Here is a 23,718-nt window from a genome sequence, read left to right as displayed (position 1 = left end):
TTTTTTACAGGTTTAACTTCTTTAGATTCCACTTATAAATGATACAATACAGTACTAGTCTTTCTGTCTGACTTACCTCACTTAGCATAATATGCTCAAGGTTCATCCATGTTGTTGCAAAGGGCAGGATATCCTCTTTTCTCATGGCTGAATAATATTTCATTGTGTGTATATACCACATCCTTTTTATCCATTCTTTCATCGATGGGCATTTGGGTTGTTTCTATATCTTGGCTATTTTGAATAATGCTGTGATAAACATGTGAGTGCAGTTATCCTGAAGAAATAGTGGTTTAATTTCCTTTGGGTATATATCCAGATGTGGAATTAGATCATATGCTGGATCTATTTTTAATTTTTTTGGGAATATCCATATATGCTTTTCATAGTGGTTGGACCAGTTTACATTTCCACCAGCAATATATAAGGCTTCCCTATTTACCAAATCCTTGCCAGCTCCTCTTGTCTGTTGTCTTCTTAATGATAGCCATTCTAGTGGGTGTTAGGTGATAATCTCATTGTGGTTTTGATTTGCATTTCCTGATGATTAGTGATGGTGAACACCTTTTTATGTATCTGTTAACTATTTTGATGTACTGTTTAAAAATGTTGGCTTATCACAGGGCATAAATATGCAAAGAAGTAAAAAGCTAACCTTTTCAAACAATAAGGCTTCTCTCTCACTTACCAACTTTACATTTCCCTGTATGGCCCCGTAAGATGACTGGTTAGCCAGAGACGGGTAAGATTCCTCAAGGGAGGAACAACCTAAGACAGGCACAGTCGCAGAGGGGCCATCAGGTGAGAAATTGGGGATCAACAGAGGTGAGGCTTAGAACATCACCCCCCTGTTCTGAGAGAAACCTTCTGCATACGTGGATGTTTTATTGCCCTTGTCTAGCTTGGATTAACACATAGTCTACAGGCACACACCTGATCATCTACATTTGCTCTCTTACAACACTAAACTATGTTTTCTACCTTTATCTTGTATCTACCTACCACTTCAGCATTTTATTAATAATAATAATAATAAAGAGAGAAATGTGGTATCCACATATAAATCAAGTATAAAAATCAAATGAGTATTCATATTTGAACTGACTGTTTATAGTTCATAATGCATGAGCAAAACCGAAAGTTTCTGTGATGACTTCCCTTGTACTGTTCACCATGTAACTTATTCACTATGTAAGAATTTGTTCTCCATGTAAGAACTTGTTCGTTATGCTTCAGAAGATTGGAGACTGACGAAAATTAGGCTTGGGGTGGATTAATGATTGTGCATTGAACATTGACTCCCCTATACAGAATTTTATTTTTGTTAACAACCATTTGATCAATAAATATGAGAGATGCCCTCACAAAAAAAAAAAAAAAAAGTACATGCTTCCAATTGTAAAATAAATAAGTAACCGGGATGTAATGTATAGCATAAGGAATATAGTCAAAATATTGTAACAACTTGGTATGGTGATAGCTGGTACCTAGAATTATCATGTATATAAATGATGAATCACTGTGTTGTACACCTGAAACTAATGTAATACTGTGTGTCAACTACCCTTCAATAAAAAATAATTATCTAAAAAAAAAAAAATGTTGGCTTATTTTTTCTGCCAATTTTGAAATAAGATTTTTTTTGTCAAGTTGATTGAGTTCTTTTCTGGGGGAGATATTAACCTTTTATTCAAAACAGGGTTTGCAAAATTTTTTCATTTTATAGATTGTCTTTTCATTTTGTAAATTGTTTCTTTCACTGTGCAACACCTTTTGAGTTTGATGTAGTCCCACTTGTTGATATTTGCTTTTATTCTTACTTTTGGTATCGTGTCCAAAGAAATCATTGCCAAGATCAATATTCTTCTTCCCCATGTTTTCTTCTAGGCGTTTTACGTTATCAAGTCTTATGTTTAAGTGTTTGGTCCAATCTAATTAATTTTTGAGTTGTGTGAGTTTAGGTCTCGTATTATTGTTCTGCATGTGTTTCTTCAGTTTTCCAAGGAGCATACATTGAAGAGATTACCCTTCCTAGTGGGATTTAATTCTGGACTCTCTCTGTTCCATTGGTGGATGTATCTTTTATGCCAATGTGGTACTATTTCTTGTTACTATGGCTTTGTAATGTAATTTGAAATCCAGAAACATGATACCCCAGACTTTGTTCTTTTTTCTCAGAATTGCTTTGGCTATTCTAGGTCATTACTGGTTTCACACAAATTTTAGGATTGTTTCTTCTATTTCTCCTTTGGTATTTTGATGGGTGTTATATTAGTAGTATGGCCATTTTAACAATATTAATTCTATCCTTGAACATGGGATGTCTTCACATTTGTTTGTGTCTTCTTCATTTTCTTTCAGCAATGTCTTATAGTTTTCATTGTATATCTCTTTCACTTCCTTAGTTAAATTTATTCCTAAATATTTTATTGTTTTTGGTGCTATTTGGGTGGGATAATTTTCTTGATTTCTTTTTCAGATGCCTCACCATTAAGGTAAAGGAGTGAATGTTGATTTTGTATCCTGCCACTTTACTGTAATCTCATTCATTCCAACAGTATTCAACTCACTGTTTGGGATTTACTATATATATAAGATAATAACATCCAATAATAGTGATAGTTTTTCTTCTTCCTTTCCTATTTGAATCCTTTTTATTACTTTGTCTTGCCTAATTGTTTTAACTAGGATTCCAGTGCTATTTTGAATAGGAGTGGTGAGAGTGGGCATCCTTGTCTTATTCCTGATCTAAGAGGAAACAATTCATACTTTTCTTTATTGGATATAATGCTTTACTTTTCTGTGCTTCATTTTTTCATGTAGAAAACAGTAGAAATTGATCTTCTTTTTCATCTTACCTCCATAGAATTCCATAAGTAATAAGTTCCAAGTAATCTGTGTTGAATAAAAACAGAGTATTTGTTCTTGTTATAGTGTGCCAGATGGTTGTTTCTCAAAGAGAATGTATTGAGTCTATTGCTATTAACAAAACATTTTTTGAGGGTGAAACCTTTTCTCATTTGATGATTAAAAACAAATTTAGAAGTACATAAGCTGCCAAATTGAGATAAATCCAGACTTGATTAATTTAAACTACTGTGTCATATCTCCTATTTAGCCTATTTATATTTATACATACATTTATTCACCAATATTATATGGAAGTGGTCTGTTAGGTGGTGAAGATGTGTTAGTAAATAATAGTGAGCACATTTCCTGCCTTTCATGATCAGGGCCATGACTGCTTAACTCTAGATTGCACATTAGATTTAGGTGTACACCACATTATGAATGTACAATGCACAACTTGTGAGGCTCTGTGTGATGGCCCTGATCATGGCCAAAGACCAATTATATCTCTTACTAACTTCTGATCACAAGAGTCTGGGCATGACTGTGTGTGTGTGTGTGTGTGTGTGTGTGTGTGTGTGTGTGTGTGTGTGTATGAGCACACATGTACATGTGAGCATGTTTCAGGGGAGCATCAGTATAACTCCATGGCCACTGCTGGCAATTAAAAAAAGTGCCCTCTGAACTGTGCTTAGTAATAATGACCAGTTTATTTTAGAAAAATATAACACTTACTGATACTAGCTTTTTGTTTAAATTGCTTATTTAGAGATTAACTCAGTATTTTGAAAACAGTTATCTTCTGGTTTCTATATTACATCTGACTCCCTTCCTGATAAATTTTACCACTTGAAGAAATGCATAGTATATTCAAGAGTCCAGATTTTGCCATATTTCTTATAAATTATGTTCTTATAAATCTTATTAAATAAGATTCTCCATGAAGAAATCTTAAAGACAAATTAAGTTGAAGACTGTCCTGGTTACCTTTGACAAGTATTCCATAATTAAGATTAAGTTTGAATATGAAATGATTATTAGCATTCCTTTTCATTTCAATCAGATGGACCTGTGATGGTTTAATTTAGCATGCTTCACAGGATGGTAAAAAGATACATATTTGCTGTATAACAAAAAGATATGGAACTTGTTCACAGTTGTTAATGTTGCTGGTAAATGGAATCATGAATAAATATGCTAAGAAGTCCAGCACTGGAGTTTCTGTAGCTTAGACAATCAATTACATTTCTTTTGCTGGACTGATGTGTTTCTGAGATAGGCAAACCATTACAGTATTCCAGTTTTTAATTTCTGTGTTAGCATGTTTGGTTTGTAAAGCAAATTTAGTTATGTCAAGCTATCTGTTTCATAGCTACCACTATCAAGCCTTACCACTATCAAGCCTTATTTATCATAATTATAATTTGGTACTTAGCATTCATGTTATGAAACTCAGTAATACTTAGTATTTGGTAAAACTAAAAAAATCTGTTAACAAATTTACCCCATAAAATTACTACCAACAGTTTTAATATAAGCAGCAGGGCCTAGGAACTAATGGCCATCATTTTTGTTAAATTATATGCAGTATTTTATGGGTTGAATTGTGTTTCCCAAAAAATATATTGATATCCTAAACCCAATGACTCAGAATATGCTACCTCATTGGGAAACAGGGTCTTTACAGACTAATCAAGTTAAGGTAAGGTTATGAGAGTGGGCCTAATCCAGTATGACTGGTGTCCTTATAAAAAGGAGACATTTTGGGCACAGAGGCATAGATATGCATGCACACTGGGAGAACACCATGAGAACATGGAGATGGTGGTCAGGCTGATGCATCTACAAGACAATGCATGCTAAAGATTGCCAGCAAACCACCAGAAGCTAGAAGAAAATCATGGAACAGATTCTTCCTCATGGCCTTTCAGGAGAACTAACCCTTTCAACTTTTGATCTTAGACTTGTAGTCTTCAGAACTATGAGATAATAAAGTTTTGTTGTTTAACCCATCAAGTTTGTGCTACTTTGTTACTATAGCCTTAGCAAAGTAATAAAGATATTTCAAATTCTTTGTTTTGTAGGGAGTCCTGGAAAAGTTTGAAGAGGGAATACTTTTAAACTCTCTGTTTTTTTCTAAGGTCTTAGTTGCAGACTAAATAGACTACATTTTAGATAATTTGAACTGTAAAAATCTTATTAAGTAATATATAGATGACTCGCAGATTGCTTGGGAGAGGTGAGCTTTCAGGAATGATTCCTGACCATACCATAGAGTAGGGCTACCAAGAATGATGCTGCCTTGCAATAATGTGGGAGCTCAGAATGAAGAACTTCCATAAGGCTGCAGGATCTAATCATATCACCTCTGTCCTTATAGACAAAATCTTTGCAGCTGCACAGAGATCATCAGCACACTGCCTGTCTACTCTTATGTCTCAGTTCACAAGTGTCTGGTTGTGCAACCTGAATCACATATGAAACCCTAGCCACAAAAGTCCAGAAATGTAGCTTAAAAGAATAACAACAAATCTTCATGGCACATAATCAACACTGGTCTGTGCAAGACTATTTTGTTATTTTTATTATTATTTAAAAAATGTAAACCATTAAATTCCACCACTTCAGCCTCATAGATAACCATTCTAATGTATTTAATGTATTTCCTTATATTTATGTGTTCCTGCAAAGTGTGTATTCTGTTTTATCTTTCTTCTCTTATTAACTTGTGTGTATGTTATTGCTTAATAATAACTTTTTAAAAAAGATCTCTTCATTTTCATGTGCCCATCTAAGCTAATTGGTTATTTCTAACCATGAGAAGTTACTTGCTGGTGTATATTTTACCTAGCTAACCCCTCCCTCACTGATCTACAGTCAGATTGCCTTCAACTAGATCTTGGCCAAGTTCACTGTGGACCTATGTCAGAATTCTTTGAAATAGACATCTAGGAATGGAGTTATTAGATCACTGGGGTTGCACATACTTCATTTGATTAAGTACTATCAGATTGCTCACCAAATGAGTGCACTGCTCTTCACTTCAAAAAGCAATGCATGAATATTCCATCAACTTCAATTTCCTGACAACACTTGGCAAAATTCAGTTTTCTAAATGTTGCAAAAGTAAATGAAAACTGATATATCATTGTTGTTTTAAATTTCATCTGTCCAATTACTAATGATGGAATTGTAGTTTTAGCTCCTCAGTCTCTGTATATCAGAATGGTATTGGAAAGATTTTGAGTGAGCCAGTCAAGAGGATCCACTATAATCTATCTCTTTGACCACCTTCTTTCTTTATTAAAATTTCAACCACAGCAATAGCATCATCAGTGCATGCTCCTACATATCTTGATGTAATTGCCTTTCATGCAAATGAATATTTCACTAGCTTCTTCACAAAGGGGAGACCCCAATTCTCATCAGCCGTGCCTCCATTTTGAGTCACGTACAATGCATTGTATGAGGTCTGAATGTCATTCCTGTGGAATGGTCACCTATGGATTAATACATAAGTTATTTGCCCTCAGTGCATTTAATAAACAATATCAAATAGGTGCAGGATGACTTCAGTGAAAGGTCTTCCAAGAATGCGAGAACGGGAAACACACTACACCACACCACAGGTCCATAGCAATAGGACTCTCTTGACTGGTGATAGAATAAATTTCTTGTTAAACCCATCTGGCAGCACTTTTCTGCCACTGAATAAAACTCCCTTGCTTATTGTCCTTTATGGTCTCTTTCTTTCCCCCTGGGAGATTCTTTCCCTGTTAAATGCCCACTGTGGCCAGTCTTGAAGCAGCCACTGGGCTATAAACTCTCTTTGCAGCTGCACAGATTTCACAGTTCACTCCCTGACTTTGCAGGTTCCAGGGCTTGCAGGCTGCTTTTAGAGTTAAATATTCTAGGTGGTTGATGGCCAGTCTGGCAGTTTCTTTGGCAAAAGAATTCCTTCAAAAACTGTAGTGCACTCTTGGTCAATTTCACGAGTGAATTAAGAGCAAAATCTTGTGTAATGTCACTTTGAGGCCTGAAGACTCTTTGTTTTGTGGTGTCTGTGAATCATTCACTCCTCACCCTCTTAAGTAATGGTTTGGGAGGATGGTGGTGGCTTTGTCCACAGGGCTGTCACTCATTTGTGAGACTTGTGCCTCCTGCTAGTGTTGCTATTTTGTAGTCAGATTTAGTTGTTGCTGTTATTTATCTAACATAAATTTTCATATTGTGAAAATTTTAAACAAAATGAAAAAAAGAAGAACAATTGTTAAGAAAAACTCCCACATCCATCTCCTGGATTCAACAATAACCTAACTATCACCTTGCCTCTCTGATCTTTTTTTATTTTTTGCTAAAACTTCTTAATGCAGATCTAAAATATTAGTTCACTCATGCATACTTTAGTATCTAAAACAAAAACTGGATATGTTCTTCTGTAACCCCTCTCCTATTATCAACTCTTATCAAATAATAATTCAACATCTGATACATAATCCATAATCATATTTCCATGATTGCCTCAAAAATAGTTTTTATAGTTGTTTCTATTTTTTTTGAACTCAGGACAATGTTTTATTTTTAGATACTTTGTCTCAATATAGGATAGTTCCTCCTCTCTTTAGTTCTTTCCTTTTCTATCTCTGTCTCTTTCTCTTTATGTAATGCCATCAGTTTGTCTCAGAAATAGGCTCTTTTGATGTGACTAATGCCTCATGATCTAGATATGGCTTCTTGCTTTCTTTTGACATCATTTAAATTGTTCCTTTTTCCATATGTTTTCTGTAAGTGAACATTAACTCAACCTTGATTATATTCAACTTCTTTTTCTTCTTTGCGGGAATGACTATTCATGATTCTCTGATTTTGTGCACTCCATTATATATTAGTTCACAGCTAACAATTCCACAAATGTCAGTTTGTCCCATTTTTAATGGTAATTAATCAGTAGATGTGAGTGGTGTCAGTCTAAACCCTGCATTATAAGTTACTATCAGATGTTTATCTAATAGTTTTATCATTGATGACCATTTTCTGATACAAATGCTACATTAGGGGATGCAAAGTTGTGGTTTTCCAATTTTATGATTTCTTCCTCATTTGTTAGATAGAATTTGATAATGACTTTCTCTCAAGAACTACTTAAAATATAGTTCATAGAGGAAAGGCAGGACTTATGTGTAATTCTGTCTCATTTCTTGCCATTTTTCTCCGTCAGGAGCTGGTTCCCTAGGGACTTCTAATGATATTCAGTGAGTTGTTGCTATTGTTTTGGTATTTCAGTGCTTTCCTTTTTCTTTCGTCCTTGTTGTCCATCTCCTCCTCCATGGCTGCTGCTCCTTTTCTCAGTCTCTCTGTCTTTCTCTCACAAGTGTTGTTGTGAAAGCATGGATATTTTATGTTTCTGCACTGCTGTCAATGACATTTATTATTTTGGATGCTCAAACTATTCAGGTTTTGATCAGCAAGAGACTCAGTGCTCTTTTGACACAGTCCATTAAGTCCTTGGAAGGTTACTTGCAATTATGTAGCCACAATGTTTAACTGTTTCGGTTTCTGGTGGAGAAATTGCTGGGTTTGTTGACTCTTAAGTTCTCAAGTTATAGGACTCTCCTTCAACTTCTCATGAAGGCATCAGGCACAAGGAGAAAAGAGCATCTCTTTTGTAAGAGCTGGGTTCTCTTCTGTCTCTCCTTGAAGGTTTGCCAGGTGGGTCTTTCTCTCTGCTAAGCCTTCACTGAAAGAAGCAGGAATCAAACACTACCACACACTGATATTATGAAATTTCCTAGCATTTTATCTCATGCTATAGCTTTCATTGGCATGTGTCCATCTTCTAAGGTACAGCAGATCATAACTGTATCAAATGGTCACCATCACTTAATAGTTGTTGCTCACTTTTGCATCGGTAACATCTCTAATCCTATAGCCAACCACCTGACTGCTTCCAAGCTATGTTAAACCATGTACCATATTTTATGTATTGTATTGCAGCAAGGAACAATATTCTCTAGCCTAAGTCACATTTCTTAGCTATATAAAACCAACTGCACTCTAGTTAGTGTAAGCTGAAAGGGGTTTATTAAGGATATACATATCTCATGGAATCACAGGAAGAAAAGCTGAAGAATGTACTTGCTACTGAGCTCAGAGGAAAGACTTCAGACTACATTGGCGAGCCGGCCACTGAAGCAACTGCTGCATTTGCCACAATCAGGGAACTCAAAATAAAGGATCTGCTGGCAGCACCATGATGCCTTGCAAGCGACCTCCTGTGAATTCTGAATGAAAAGCTGTGGGAGGACGAATGACCGCTGCAACATGGGTCACATCAAGGAGCCCATCTCGATGGAATCAGGAAATTGAATATTTACTTTTCAGCTATCTAGTCTTCTAATGCTAGTACACAGCAGGTCCATCTACTGTATCCCTACTGTATCCTGTGCCTCATTTGAACTTGAGAACATTTCAAAGATGATAATTTTTATTTAAAATAATGATTAAAATAAAAATATGTTCATGTTTATACCCATCTCATTTCTGAAAAGACATCAATGCAAAATTTCTTATGGGCATTCCTGTATATACTAATGTGTGCATAATTTTAATCTCATCATTTCAGTCCAAGTAATCAAGGAGAAAAAGTACAGGAAATAAGATTTCAGCTTGGATAATAAAAAATACCTGAGAAATATTTATAGCATAGAAGTAATGAATATCTGCTAAATTGTCAGACAACTCTAGGTGTAGGTATACTGACATGGATCCATATGCTAATATGGATTCTGGCAAAGGTTAGAGAACATCAGAACATTTTGCCTAATCTTTTGCTTTTGTTACTCTCTAGTTATTGATTTCATGAAATTGTTTAAGTACTTTGAGATTATTTCTCCATTACTCGTCTGAAAAATGATTTGACCATAAATGAGATGATACTTGTCAGGTGTTTTTACCACCTCAGTTGAATTGTGCTATGTCAATTGAACCAGTAATAACAAATCTTAAGTTGCTTTGAGTTAAAATATGAGGAAGAGCTGGTAAAGGTGTTATATCATTTTCCATAACAGGCAAGATACAAGCTGAGTGTTCTACCCTAGCTTCTTGCCATATGAATAACTTTTGCCTAGTATTAGAATGTGAATTTAAGTCCATGAAGTGCAAGATAAGGCATGAATATAGGAAAATTACAGATGACAGTGATGCCTACCTATTGTAATAAATATCTCACAAAAGCCCATGAATGGCAGCAATTACTAGGTTATGCTCAGAGAGGGAATTAGGAAAAGGTGACATTGCAAATCACTGACAGAATGGTGGGCATTCGGGCTTGGGAGCTGTACTAGGCATGGCATGTTACACAAGAGTTTGATTTAGCTGAGTAGCAGGGAATGTGTTGGGGGAAAAATCTGGAAATGTAGGCAGAGGAAAGATAATGCATTACATTATGTATCAGGCAAAGGATTTTAAACCAGAAAGGGACATGATCAAGTATGCATTTTCAAGAAACAACTATCTATGGCAGCAGAGTGACATATGAAATTAGTGATACTAAGTTATATGGTTAGTTGGCAATTATTGAAAATATCTAGAGATGAATCCATGTGCTATAGAAGAGATGAAGACTAAGGGATCAATTCCAGTGCTGTGTAGGTGATATAATCAGGTGAACTTTGGGAGGAAAGAGTCAAAGTATCTGGTAGCTGGCTTATGATTCATTTATCCCCTTTACCAGGAGGATGCCTTGGGAGAAAAAAGAGAAGGGAGGTGACTTGGTCTAAACTCCTCATCAACTCTCCAAGTAGATGAATGATATTTCCAGGAAAAGGAGATCTTATTTAGTGAAGGCCTTTACCAGATGACCCTGGCTAAAGGATGACTTACAGTGAGTAATCACAGAATCTGTAAGGCATAGCTCCCTCACTTCCCTGGATATATAAAATGTAGATGTTTTATAGTGTGTATGTTGATGTCTATCTGAGGAGCCTCATAAAATCTTTCTTGAATTCTTCATTGATTGATCATTGTGGACTGGAAAATAAATATCTTATATAGGAGCGAAGGGACTAGGGAGCCTTGTGGGATGCCCCAGACCACTCTTTGTTTCATCTATGCCTCTATTCTTTAAAATGCTAGTAAAACTTGTTACTCTGATATATGTCTCAAGGGAGCTTGGTTTGATCATCTGATCCTGTGTCTTAGCTCAAACTTTGTGACCTAATATGTGTAGGAGAGAGGGAGAAAGAGATATAGAGGGTGACCCCAGAGCTGGTAATGACCTTGTATGAGGCAGGGCATATTGGAGCAGTGAGGCCCTGCCTCCATCCCTAAGGAAAAGAGGGTGAGGTCAATTTTAGACCTGTTGAATGTGAGGTATCTGTGTAATTTTCAGAAGGAGATGCCTCAAATGCAGGTCCTGGAGTTTAGATGATCATTAAGTTTGGGGAGGAAGATAACTGTTCCGAGGTTGTCAAAGGAATAGGTAGATAAAGAGAAGCCTGGGGATGATATTCAGAAAGGCCAGTTGGACATTGGAAATATAAGAAGAGAGAACTGGTTGCGGAACCCATGGGAAAGACAAGTTTTAAGCATAAAGAAGTGAATTTTAAGCACAGCAGTGTAAATGCTGCAGAGGGTTGACCATAGATTAAAACTGAAAACATCAATTAGATTTACCAATTAGGAGCTCATTAGTGATTTTAAAGATAATTAAAGAAAATTATAAACTAGTAGTAGTAGCAAATTGCATGTCTCTGGTGTGCATGCAGAAGTGGAGAGGGTAGATAACAGGATTCATCCAGGCTTGTGGATTCTTAATTGTGATAAGAAAAAAAGAGCAGAGATAATTAAGGATGCCAATAAAAGAGGAGTTGATGTACCCTGTTGCTTCTAACAAGTTGGATTTAAAAAAATCAATAAAGCTACAATAATCTAAGGAACTTGTAGTAGGTCATTTGGAAAGTTGGTTAAAATTAAATATTTGTTCCTTACTGAATTAGAATCTCTGGCGGATGGTGCTTGAGAATATTCTTCTTTAAGCAGCTTTCTAGATTAATGTTTAAGAACCTGTTTAATTATAAACTAGTGAGTTCTGAGAAAAATTATGGTCCTGCTAAAACAGTAAGTGAAAAACCAGGACAGAGATCTGTATGCATATAATGCTATTAATTATGTTAAAAATGATGCAAGTCAGTGTTCATGCATTAAAAAGGCTGTAAGGAAGTGCACTAGTTATATCTAGGTTGTAAGACTTTAAATAACTATTTTTTGCAATACTTTTAGTTGCAGTTTATATTTCTCTTATAATTAAAAACAAGTGGCAATTATTAAAAAACTGATAGCTAATAAAACATATATTTCTATATACTGGATTATAGTTATAGATATAGAGAAATAGAATACTGTTTCTTTTTTTTTTTTTATTTTTTATTTTTTATTTTTTTTTTATTGAAGGGTAGTTGACAACAGCATTGCATTACATTAGTTTCAGGTGTACAACACAGTGATTCAACATTTATATACATGATAATTCTAGGTGTCAGGTATCACCATACCAAGTTGTTACAATATTTTGACTATATTCCTTATGCTATACATTACATCCCGGTTACTTATTTATTTTACAATTGGAAGTGTGTTTATATATATATATATATATATTTTTTTTTTTTTGTGAGGGCATCTCTCATATTTATTGATCAAATAGTTGTTAACCACAATAAATTTCTGTATAGGGGGGTCAATACTCAATGCACAATCATTAATCCACCCCAAGCCTAATTGTCATCAGTCTCCAATCTTCTGATGCATAACGAACAAATTCTTACATGCAGTACAAATTCTTACATAGTGAATAAGTTACATGGTGAACAGTGCAAGGGCAGTCATCACAGAAGCTTTTGGTTTTGTTCATGCATTATGAACTATACACAGTCAGTTCAAATATGAATATTCATTTGATTTTTAAACTTGATTTATATGTGGATACCACATTTCTCTATTATTATTATTTTTAATAAAATGCTGAAGTGGTAGGTAGATACAAGATAAAGGTAGAAAACATAGTTTAGTGTTGTAAGAGAGCAAATGTAGATGATCAGGTGTGTGCCTGTAGACTATGTGTTAATCCGAGCTAGATGAGGGCAATAAACATCCATGTATGCCAAAGATTTCTCTCAGAACATGACGGGGGAGGTTCTAAGCCTCACCTCTGCTGCTCCCCATTTTCTCACCAGATGGCCCCCTGCGACTGTGCCTGTCTTAGGTTGTTCCTCCCTTGAGGAATCTTACCCGTCTCTGGCTAACCAGTCATCTTCCGGGGCCATACAGGGAAATGTTAAGTTGGTAAGTGAGAGAGAAGCCTTATTGTTTGAAAAGGTTAGCTTTTTACTTCTTTGCATATTTATGCCCTGTGGCTTCTATGCCCAGCATTTGTCTTGAGGTGTCTTTACCACTTGGAAGAATTATGATACTCGGTAAATTCGACATGTGGCACGAGTTCTATTTAAAGGTTGTGATTAGGTAGGAAGAAGAAAAGCTATAGAAGTAGCAGGCAGAAGAAAACCTGGGAAGATTGATTATTTCTTTGACATATCTTCTTGTAGAGTAACTTCAGCATGGATAGGTTTTAAACTACTAATTAAATTGTGCACACACATTAACATAATAGGAATATAGTTACCTAACCAAAGCATACCTGTAATTACCAGCCATCTCTAGTGAAACCAAGAAAACCAGTTAGGCACCTTAGGCATTTGTGAAAACTTATCTATGATATGGTGGATATTGTCCGACTGAACTTAAACAGTCTGAGAGAATTCAGATAAACTAGAACACCCCATTCCTGGGGACTGTTCATATCCCATATGTTCTTTTAATGATAAATAGTCTGTGGTTGTAAGATTTTGGAGTGCTACAATTTGCACTTCTCCTAATTCTTGGTTGAGTTCCAACAGTATAGATCCAGTCCAATTTTTGTTTTACTGTATGCACAGGCCAGCTTAGATATCTCCTTCATCTTTCCCATGGCAGGTCCAGGAACTGGTGGGATGAGTGCATCTACACCTGTGACAGTGCGTGGATCTTTGTTGAAGTTTTTTTTTTTTTTCTGATCATCTTCTGTCATGAGTCTTCCCGAGAGTGCTGATGTTGGAAGTTCTTTTTCATATCGTATCTTAGTTCATTTTTGGGGTAGCCAAATTAGGCTTTGATCCTCTGTATAAACACAAATAGACCCTTTGCCTACACTTTTATATGTCCTTTATATCATTGTGTAGAACTCATTAGAGGTCACCACATAGGAACTGCATTTTTTTTTTTAATCATTAATCTACACTTACATGACGAATACTTTGTTTACTAGGCTCTCCCCTATACCAGGTCCCCCCTATATACTCCTTTACAGTCACTGTCCATCAGCGTAGCAACCTGTTGTAGGATCACTACTTGTCTTCTCTGTGTTGTACAGCCCTCCCCTTTCTCCCAACCCACTATGGATGCTAGTCTTAATACCCCTCTTTTTCTGCCCCCCCTTATCCCTCCCTACCCACCCATCCTCCCCAGTCCTTCTCCCTTTGGTACCTGTTAGTCCATTCTTGAGTTCTGTGATTCTGTTGCTGTTTTGTTCCTTCAGTTTTTCCTTTGTTCTTATATTCCACAGATGAGTGAAATCATTTGGTATTTCTCTTTGTCTGCTTGGCTTGTTTCACTGAGCAAAATACCCTCCAGCTCCATCCATGTTGCTGCAAATGGTTGGATTTGCCCTTTTCTTATGGCTGAGTAGTATTCCATTGTGTATATGTACCACATCTTCTTTATCCATTCATCTATCGATGGACATTTAGGTTGCTTCCAATTCTTGGCTATTGTAAATAGTGCTGCGATAAACATAGGGGTACATTGGTCTTTCTCATACTTGATTGCTGCATTCTTAGGGTAAATTCCTAGGAGTGCAATTCCTGGGTCAAATGGTATGTCTGTTTTGAGCATTTTGATGTACCTCCATACTGCTTTCCACAATGGTTGAACAAGTTTACATTCCCACCAGCAGTGTAGGAGGGTTCCCCTTTCTCCACAGCCTCGCCAACATTTGTTGTTGTTTGTCTTTTGGATGGCAGCCATCCTTACTGGTGTGAGGTGATACCTCATTGTAGTTTTAATTTGCATTTCTCTGGTAATTAGCGATGTGAAGCATCTTTTCATGTGTCTGTTTTCCATCTGTATTTCTTTTTTGGAGAACCGTCTGTTCAGTTCCTTTGCCCATTTTTTAATTGGGTTATTTGTTTTTTGTTTGTTGAGGCGTGTGAGCTCTTTATATATTCTGGACATCAAGCCTTTATCGGATGTGTCATTTTCAAAGATATTCTCCCATACTGTAGGGTTCCTTTTTGTTCTATTGATGATGTCTTTTGCTGTACAGAAGCTTTTCAGCTTAATATAGTCCCACTTGTTCATTTTTGCTGTTGTTTTCCTTGCGTGGGGAGATATGTTCAAGAAGAGATCACTCATGTTTATGTCTAAGAGGTTTTTGCCTATGTTTTCTTCCAAGAGTTTAATGGTTTCATGACTTACATTCAGGTCTTTGATCCATTTTGAGTTTACTTTTGTATATGGGGTTAGACGATGGTCCAGTTTCATTCTCCTACATGTAGCTGTCCAGTTTTGCCAGCACCATCTGTTGAAGAGACTGTCATTTCGCCATTGTATGTCCATGGCTCCTTTATCAAATATTAATTGACCATATATGTCTGAGTTAATGTCTGGATTGTCTAGCCTGTTCCATTGGTCTGTGGCTCTGTTCTTGTGCCAGTACCAAATTGTCTTGATTACTATGGCTTTATAATAGAGCTTGAAGTTGGGGAGTGAGATCCCCCCTACTTTATTCTTCTTTCTCAGGATTGCTTTGGCTATTCGGGGTCTTTTGTGTTTCCATATGAATTTTTGAATTATTTGTTCCAGTTCATTGAAGAATGTTGCTGGTAGTTTCATAGGGATTGCATCAAATATGTATATTGCTTTGGGCAGGATGGCCATTTTGACGATATTAATTCTTCCTAGCCATGAGCATGGGATGTGTTTCCATCTGTTAGTGTCCCCTTTAATTTCTTTTAAGAGTGACTTGTAGTTTTCAGAATATAAGTCTTTCACTTCTTTGGTTAGGTTTATTCCTAGGTATTTTATTTTATTTGATGCAATTGTGAATGGAGTTGTTTTCCTGATTTCTCTTTCTGTTGGTTCATTGTTGGTATATAGGAAAGCCACAGATTTCTGTGTGTTGATTTTGTATCCTGCAACTTTGCTGTATTCCGATATCAGTTCTAGTAATTCTGGGGTGGAGTCTTTAGGGTTTTTTATGTACAGTATCATGTCATCTGCAAATAGTGACAGTTTGACTTCTTCTTTGCCAATCTGGATTCCTTGTATTTTTTTGTTTTGTCTGATTGCCGTGGCTAGGACCTCCAGTACAATGTTAAATAACAGTGGGGAGAGTGGGCATCCCTGTCTAGTTCCCGATCTCAGCGGAAATGCTTTCAGCTTCTCGCTATTCAATATAATGTTGGCTGTGGGTTTTTCATAGTTGGCCTTTATTATGTTGAGGTACTTGCCCTCTATTCCCATTTTGCTGAGAGTTTTTATCATGAATGGATGTTGAACTTTGTCAAATGCTTTTTCGGCATCTATGGAGATGATCATGTGGTTTTTGTCTTTCTTTTTGTTGATGTGGTGGATGATGTTGATGGACTTTCGACTGTTGTACCATCCTTGCATCCCTGGGATGAATCCCACTTGGTCATGGTGTACGATGGTTTTGATGTATTTTTGAATTCGGTTTGCTAAAATTTTGTTGAGTATTTTTGCGTCTACGTTCATCAGGGATATTGGTCTGTAGTTTTCTTTTTTGGTGGTGTCTTTGCCTGGTTTTGGTATTAGGGTGATGTTAGCTTCATAGAATGAGTTTGGGAGTATCCCCTCCTCTTCTATTTCTTGGAAAACTTTAAGGAGAATGGGTATTATGTCTTCCCTGTATGTCTGATAAAATTCCCAGGTAAATCCATCTGGCCCGGGGGTTTTGTTCTTTGGTAGTTTTTTTATTACCACTTTAATTTCGTTGCTGGTAATTGGTCTGTTTAGATTTTCTGTTTCCTTCTGCATCAGTCTTGGAAGGTTGTATTTTTCTAGGAAGTTGTCCATTTCTCCTAGGTTTCCCAGCTTGTTAGCATATAGGTTTTCATAGTAGTGTCTAATAATTCTTTGTATTTCTGCGGGATCCGTCGTGATTTTTCCTTTCTCATTTCTGATACTGTTGATTTGTGTTGACTCTCTTTTCCTCTTAATAAGTCTGGCTAGAGGCTTATCTATTTTGTTTATTTTCTCGAAGAACCAGCTTCTGATTTCATTGATTTTTGCTATTGTTTTATTCTTCTCAATTTTATTTATTTCTTCTCTGATCTTTATTATGTCCCTCCTTCTGCTCACCTTAGGCCTCATTTGTTCTTCTTTTTCCAATTTCGATAGTTGTGACATTAGACCGTTCATTTGGGATTGCTCTTCCTTTTTTAAATATGCTTGGAGTGCTATATACTTTCCTCTTAAGACTGCTTTTGCTGTGTCCCACAGAAGTTGGGGCTTAGTGTTGTTGTTGTCATTTGTTTCCATATATTGCTGGATCTCCATTTTGATTTGGTCATTGATCCATTGATTATTTAGGAGCGTGTTGTTTTGCCTCCATGTGTTTGTGAGCCTCTTTGCTTTCTTTGAACAGTTTATTTCTAGTTTAATGCCTTTGTGGTCTGAAATGCCTTTGTTGTGTGCTCTTTTTAGGAGTGCTCCCATCTAGAGCAGTCCCTCTAGGATGCCCTGTAGAGGTGGTTTGTGGGAGGCAAATTCCCTCAACTTTTGCTTGTCTGGGAATTGTTTAATCCCTCCTTCATATTTAAATGATATTCGTGCTGGATACAGTAGTCTTGGTTCGAGGCCCTTCTGTTTCATTGCATTAAGTATATCATGCCATTCTCTTCTGGCCTGTAGCGTTTCCTTTGAGAAGTCTGATGATAGCCTGATGGGTTTTCCTTTGTAGGTAACCTTTTTTTTCTCTCTGGCTGCTTGTAATACTTTGTCCTTGTCTTTGATCTTTGCCATTTTAATTATTATGTGTCTTGGTGTTACCCTCCTTGGATCCCTTGTCATGGGAGTTCTGTGTACCTCTGTGGTCTGAGAGGCCATTTCTTCCCCTAGTTTGGGGAAATTTTCAGCAATTATTTCTTCAAAGACATTTTCTATCCCCTTTTCTCCCTCTACTTCTTCTGGAATACCTATGATTCTTATATTGTTCCTTTTCATTTGGTCACTCAGCTCTCTTAAAATTCTTTCATTCCTGGAGATCCTTTTATCTCTCTCTGCATCAGCTTGTCTGCGTTCCTGTTCTCTGTTTTCTAGTCCATTAATGGTCTCTTGCATCTCGTCCATTCTGTTTTGAAGTCCTTCCAGAGCTTGTTTTATTTCTGAATTCTCCTTCCTTAGTTCTTGCATATTTCTCTGCAAGTTCATCAGCATGGTTATGACTTTTGTTTTGAATTCTTTTTCAGGTAGACTGGCTAAATCTATCTCCCCAGATTCCTTCTCAGGGGAAGATGTAGCAGATGCCGAAGCTGTCTGGGTTAGTCTTGTCTGGATCATATTTTTTTGCCTTTTCATGTTGACAGGTGCTATTGACTGTCAGCTGGGAGGGCCTAAATTTTCACTTGCTACTGGCCTTTCTTTACTGGGACAACTGCGACCCCTAGTGGCTTGTGTTGGGTAATTGCGTGTAGAGTGGGTCTTTGTGTTTTGCCCGGCCGGAAGGGAGAAATTTCCCTTTCTGTGGGCGGAATTTGTCTCAGGCTGCTTCTCTGCTTTCGCAGCGCCCGGTGGGGTAATGGATGGAGGGGCTGCTTGACTGTTTGCCTCCATGAGGGGTCTCAGAGCTGTTGCCCAGGGGGTTAGTGCACCCGGTTTTCCCTGTAATTTCCAGCTGCTGTACTGTGACCTGGGTTGTTTCCGTCAAGCTGTTAAGTCCCTGTCCCTTTAAGACTTTCAAAAAGTCCCCGCTTTTCTTTGTCACAGGGGCATCAGCTTCAGCACCCGCTCAGTGGTCTTACTCCCTGTTCCCCCAGTATCCAGGGCCCCCTGGGCATGTACTGTGTCTGCGCTCTGGCCCGGATGGCTGGGGCTGGGTGTTCGGCAGTCCTGGGCTCCGTCTCCCTCCCGCTCTGCCTATTCTCCCACGGGGAGCTGGGGGGAGGGGCGCTCGGGTCCCGCAGGGCCGGGGCTTGTATCTTACCCCTTTCACCAGTCGCTGGGTTCTCGCTGGTGTAGCTGCAGTCTGGCCACTGTCCTGCGTCTTCTGGTCTCTCTTTTAGGGCTAGTTGTGTTTGTTGTATTTTCAAAAGTATATATGTTTTTGGGAGGAGATTCCCACTGTCCTACTCATGCCGCCATGTTGGCTCCGCCTCCTAGAATACTGTTTCTAAAGAGAATGTTTTAATAAGGACAGAAAGAAGAAAGAACATAATCTACCTGAATTAGGTACAGAGGGAAAGATATTGAAGGGGAGTATGCAGTAAGATCACTCTCTGTTATAACTACTTTCTCTCAATTCATAAGCCTTCTTTTGGCTGCAAAACAAATTCCATGTGCTTTATAATTTTGCCTAGAGAGCCCATACTTTACAGAGTTCAAGCTCTGAAAATCTCACTTTTTTGATCAAGACCTGAACTGTCTAAGTGTCATGGAACAAATTAGACAAAAATTATAGATCACTTTATATAACTAGTACAGTGAGGTAGAGGGAGCATCAGTATGAAGAAAGCCTGAGATCATGAATCCAGCTGAGGTAGAAAAATCCCAAATGCTATTGTAGAGAAATGAGAAATGTACAATCTGCCATGGGTTTCTAGTCACCTAGGAGTATATCTGTCAAAAACTATCCTGAGAAATTTTGTGTAGATGAGACTAGAATATATTCCTTGGAAAACTTAAACTAAGGAATTATTTTTGTATTGTTTTTGACAAAGCTGCTGTTATATAAGCATTGACAGAGCAAAGTGACTGTGTCAAAGTCATAGATGTTTATTGAATAATCATTAATAAGCTAGGCTCTTTGAAGAGGAACATCAAGATGTATATATCATAAAAATCATCTTTAACTTCAGGGAACTTACAACATAGGTGGGAAAACAAAATAAATGAGATCTTTACCTTGATGATAATGGCAAATATTAAAAATACAGAGGTAAACACATGATGGGAGTAGATTATGGCAAGAAAAACCTTTTGGAGGTTTGCAAGAGTCTAGGCATGAGGTAGCTCTGGCTTTGACTTAGATGATGATAATGTGAATGGAAAAGAGGGGATTGTTCTAAGAAACAAAGTGAAGAAATAATCACTAGAGCTTGTGAACTGTTTGAGAACAAGTTTGGAGGAGAGGTGGAGTCAAAGACGACGTTAATGCTTCCTTGCTTGGTACCCAGAAGAACTTACAGGAATATGGAAGATGAGAGGAAGGGGCAGGAAGGAAATGATGAGTCTAGTTTACTTTATCAAGGTGGTCATTATAGTCAAGACAGTTTGTACTTCTGCTCTCTTTAATACATGCCTCATGGGGAGAGGATTACCAACAACCATTCTGGATAGATAGATCACCAAGGTGAGACACAGGGTTTGGGGATGGGGCAAATTTTGGCTGCAAATGTTTTTCTGGTCACTGACTCAGGACAACAAAGATAGGCCACATGCCGTATACACAGAGTTGCTCTCCCTTCAAATTTACTGATTCAAAATCTAAGGGACCATAGTATCCTCTCCTACCAGCTTGTGCAATCACTCTCTGATATAATTACTTTCTCTCAATTTTGTTTTGTTCACTGCCCTTATTAACTAATTTGGATTACAGGTTTATAATTGCAGTGACTCTCTTAGAAGTATCCTAAACATTCTTGTTCCTCTGTCCTTTTTTATTACCCAATCCCTTCTGTGGTTCTGAGTGGACCCAACCAGTAACTTTTCCATGCTATAACCACAAGTCTAGAACTGCTGGAGAAAGCCACACAACAGAACAGATTTTTCCTACTAAAAATTCATAAACACTAGCTTTAAGTAGACCTTCAGAACTTTTGGCAATTCTGTGCTTCTCTGGTAAACAATTCTAATCTTCATAATACATTGTTATTATCACTTATATGTTAAAACTAGTTACTTCACCTATTCCTGACTGTTGTTCTCAGCAATGTCTTTGCCTCTTGGTACAGAAAATTGTAGCCATTACATTCATGCATTTTCCTGTTGCCAATCATACAAACCTGTCCACAACTGAATCCATCTGATCTGCCTTTCCTTCTGTTACAGTAAGAGAGAAACTGGCCTTTCTGTCCCACGACAGGTCTTCAGCTCTGTGCTCTGGGTCCTGTCACTCCCGTCCTACTAGGAATATTGCATTAATGTTGATTACTTTTACTTTTAGGCTTTCAATCTCTCTTCCTCTCAACTGTATCCTTCCCATCAGCTTTCAGATTTGAAACAACAATGCAATGTCCCGAAAGTTATTCCCTGTCTTTATCTACCTACCACCTTACAAAGCTGAATTTTTTGAAAGTTGTTCCTTACCTTTATCCAAGTACCACTTTACACAGCTAAACATTTTGAAATAGTCTGTGTTTTGAAGTCAGGACTTCAGTTTGTTCACTTTACACTTACATCTCAGCCTGTCTAGCTTTGCACTCCAATCTAGCTTTTCATCTTCAGGATACCTAAAACAGCCTCTGTAAAGATCTCCAGTATTTCCCATCCATGACATTAAATCCAGTAGTGTTTATGGATTTAAGCATGTCTTTCCTTCCTCATTTATGTCTATTTCTTAATCAGCATTTGTTGTTGTTAACTAGTCTGTCCTTAAACACCTTCTGTTGTCTTCTGTGCATATGGCCATTCAGTTTGTGCCTAACTGAGGAGATACAATCTATGTCTGATCCTTTGCCAAGCCTTGTACAAGAGCACAGATCAGTGTCAGACCAGAAGAAAGAGGAGATTTTTCTATCATCCATTCATAAGGGACACTTTTAGGGTTCTTAGCTGATGACACAACGGTATGCTTACCTCTCTGGCTCTTTCTCTTTCCTCTGTAGGCTCATCTTCCTCTATCTAGCTTTGAAATGGTAGAGTTACTTAAGGGACTTCAGTTTTGTTCTCTGTCTCTTCTCACTATTCCTGTGTCACTCAGAGATCTAATCACTTTGATGATCACTTATATTCTGATGGCTCCCAAATTTATGCCCATAACATAGACTTCTCATGTGAGTGCCACACCTATGGTAACCCAACTGCTATTCAAAATTTCCATTTGTGTATGTGAGTGACATGTCTGATTTATTATATCCAAGTTTATAAGTCCAAATTTTATTGTCTCCTTCCATCCTTCTCTTCCAGTCCTACCAATACCTATTCCAGTTTTGGTGTTTTCTCTTTCATTAAGTGACCATTTTATGCATTCTGTTACACAAACCAGAACCCTAATAGTCTTCTTTGACACATTCCTCTCCTTGTTTTTTATTTTAGAGCCAAAAGGAGTTGTAAGTATTTATGAGTTTACAAGTATTGAATTTGAGATATAGGGACCTCTTTCAGGTCTGTGAATCCTCTGCCATTTCATTCACAATTTTCTGTGCATAATCATCTAAGCATTTTTAGGAGAAAAGAAAGTCTTTGGATTCATGAGATTCTTAAAGGGGTCTACACTCCAAAAAAAATTGATAATACTAATCAATATTTTTATTAACTTCACCACTCATGGATAAGGAAACTGAAACATAGAGGTCAAATGATTTTGGCAGGGCCATTATTCTGGGTAGAGCCAAGTTAGGAACTCGAACCTAGGCTTCTAATTTCTAGGACACTGCTCTTCTCCCCTTAAGGCATTACTGGTCTGAATTAAATTATGTTCAGTAGAGGCCATCATCTCTTATCACAAATGAAACTGCATTGACAGTATTGTAAGCCTGAAGGTACTTATTGCAGGTCTTTGCTGTGCTTAAGCATTAGAAAATTCCCTGTTTATAGTTTGTTTCATATACAAATAGGTTATGCTTATGTGCAAAATAGAAAAGAAATTATTGTTTTCATCAAATTTACATTTGTATTTTAAAATTTTTATAATGAACTTCTTAACTTCTTAATTTGTTTATACAAATTAATTTCCATTATGTTTCATGCGCCCTGATCTGTCTGTGACTTAAAATTCCATTGTCACCCGGCCTAATTCCCTAGGCCTATTCTACTGTTCTAAGTAACAATTAGTCCTCTACTACTATCACAGGATGTCAAAAATGACAAGGGAAATATTGCACAAGATGTTTCTTTTGTTAATTTCATAGTTTTACTTTTACAGTGAGGTCTTTTAACCATCTGGAGTACTCTTTACTCTTTTATGTGTACTATTCAAAGATAGGAATATAGTTGTATTATTTTTTTCAGTCTACCGCACAGAAATTTAGCCTTTATTACTATAAAGAAATTTATTCTTTCTCCCTTAATTTATACTACCACATTACCCATCACCTTGATTTGTGATGTGATTTCACTTGTATATTAAGTTATCTTGTATATTTCAGGAAGTATCAGTCTATTTTGTTCCATTTATTTGATTTTGTTCATATCATACTATTTTTATTGCTCTGGTTTTGTGTATGTTTCCTTAAATTGATTTCTACTTTGTAGCTTTTCTTTTTCTATTATGAAAGCCTTTTATTTCTCATTATATTCTGTAGCTGGTTGTTTGGTTATTTCTAGAGTAAAGAAATGTTCATGATTTTTATAAGTTGGTCTTGTATTTAATCATACTTT

General features: G+C 36.9%; 1 protein-coding gene across 2 annotated transcripts in view; it reads left to right on the top strand.

Moving 5' to 3' along the window:
- KCTD8 (potassium channel tetramerization domain containing 8) overlaps window positions 1–23,718 on the top strand; it is a 256,216-nt gene that overhangs the window by 9,873 nt on the left and 222,625 nt on the right. The window contains exon 2 of one of the 2 annotated variants that reach the window (XM_057502186.1): window positions 10,583–11,259. The exons of the other annotated variant lie outside the window; for it this stretch is intronic. Coding sequence (XP_057358169.1) covers window positions 10,583–10,656 — 74 coding nt within the window. The 3' untranslated portion in view covers window positions 10,657–11,259. Of the gene's footprint in view, window positions 1–10,582; window positions 11,260–23,718 lie in introns of those variants that run through there. 2 annotated transcript variants of the gene reach the window in all.

The sequence above is a fragment of the Manis pentadactyla genome, chromosome 5 (assembly GCF_030020395.1).
Source record: "Manis pentadactyla isolate mManPen7 chromosome 5, mManPen7.hap1, whole genome shotgun sequence".
NCBI lineage: Eukaryota > Metazoa > Chordata > Mammalia > Pholidota > Manidae > Manis > Manis pentadactyla.
This window is presented reverse-complemented; position numbering and strand designations above follow the sequence as displayed.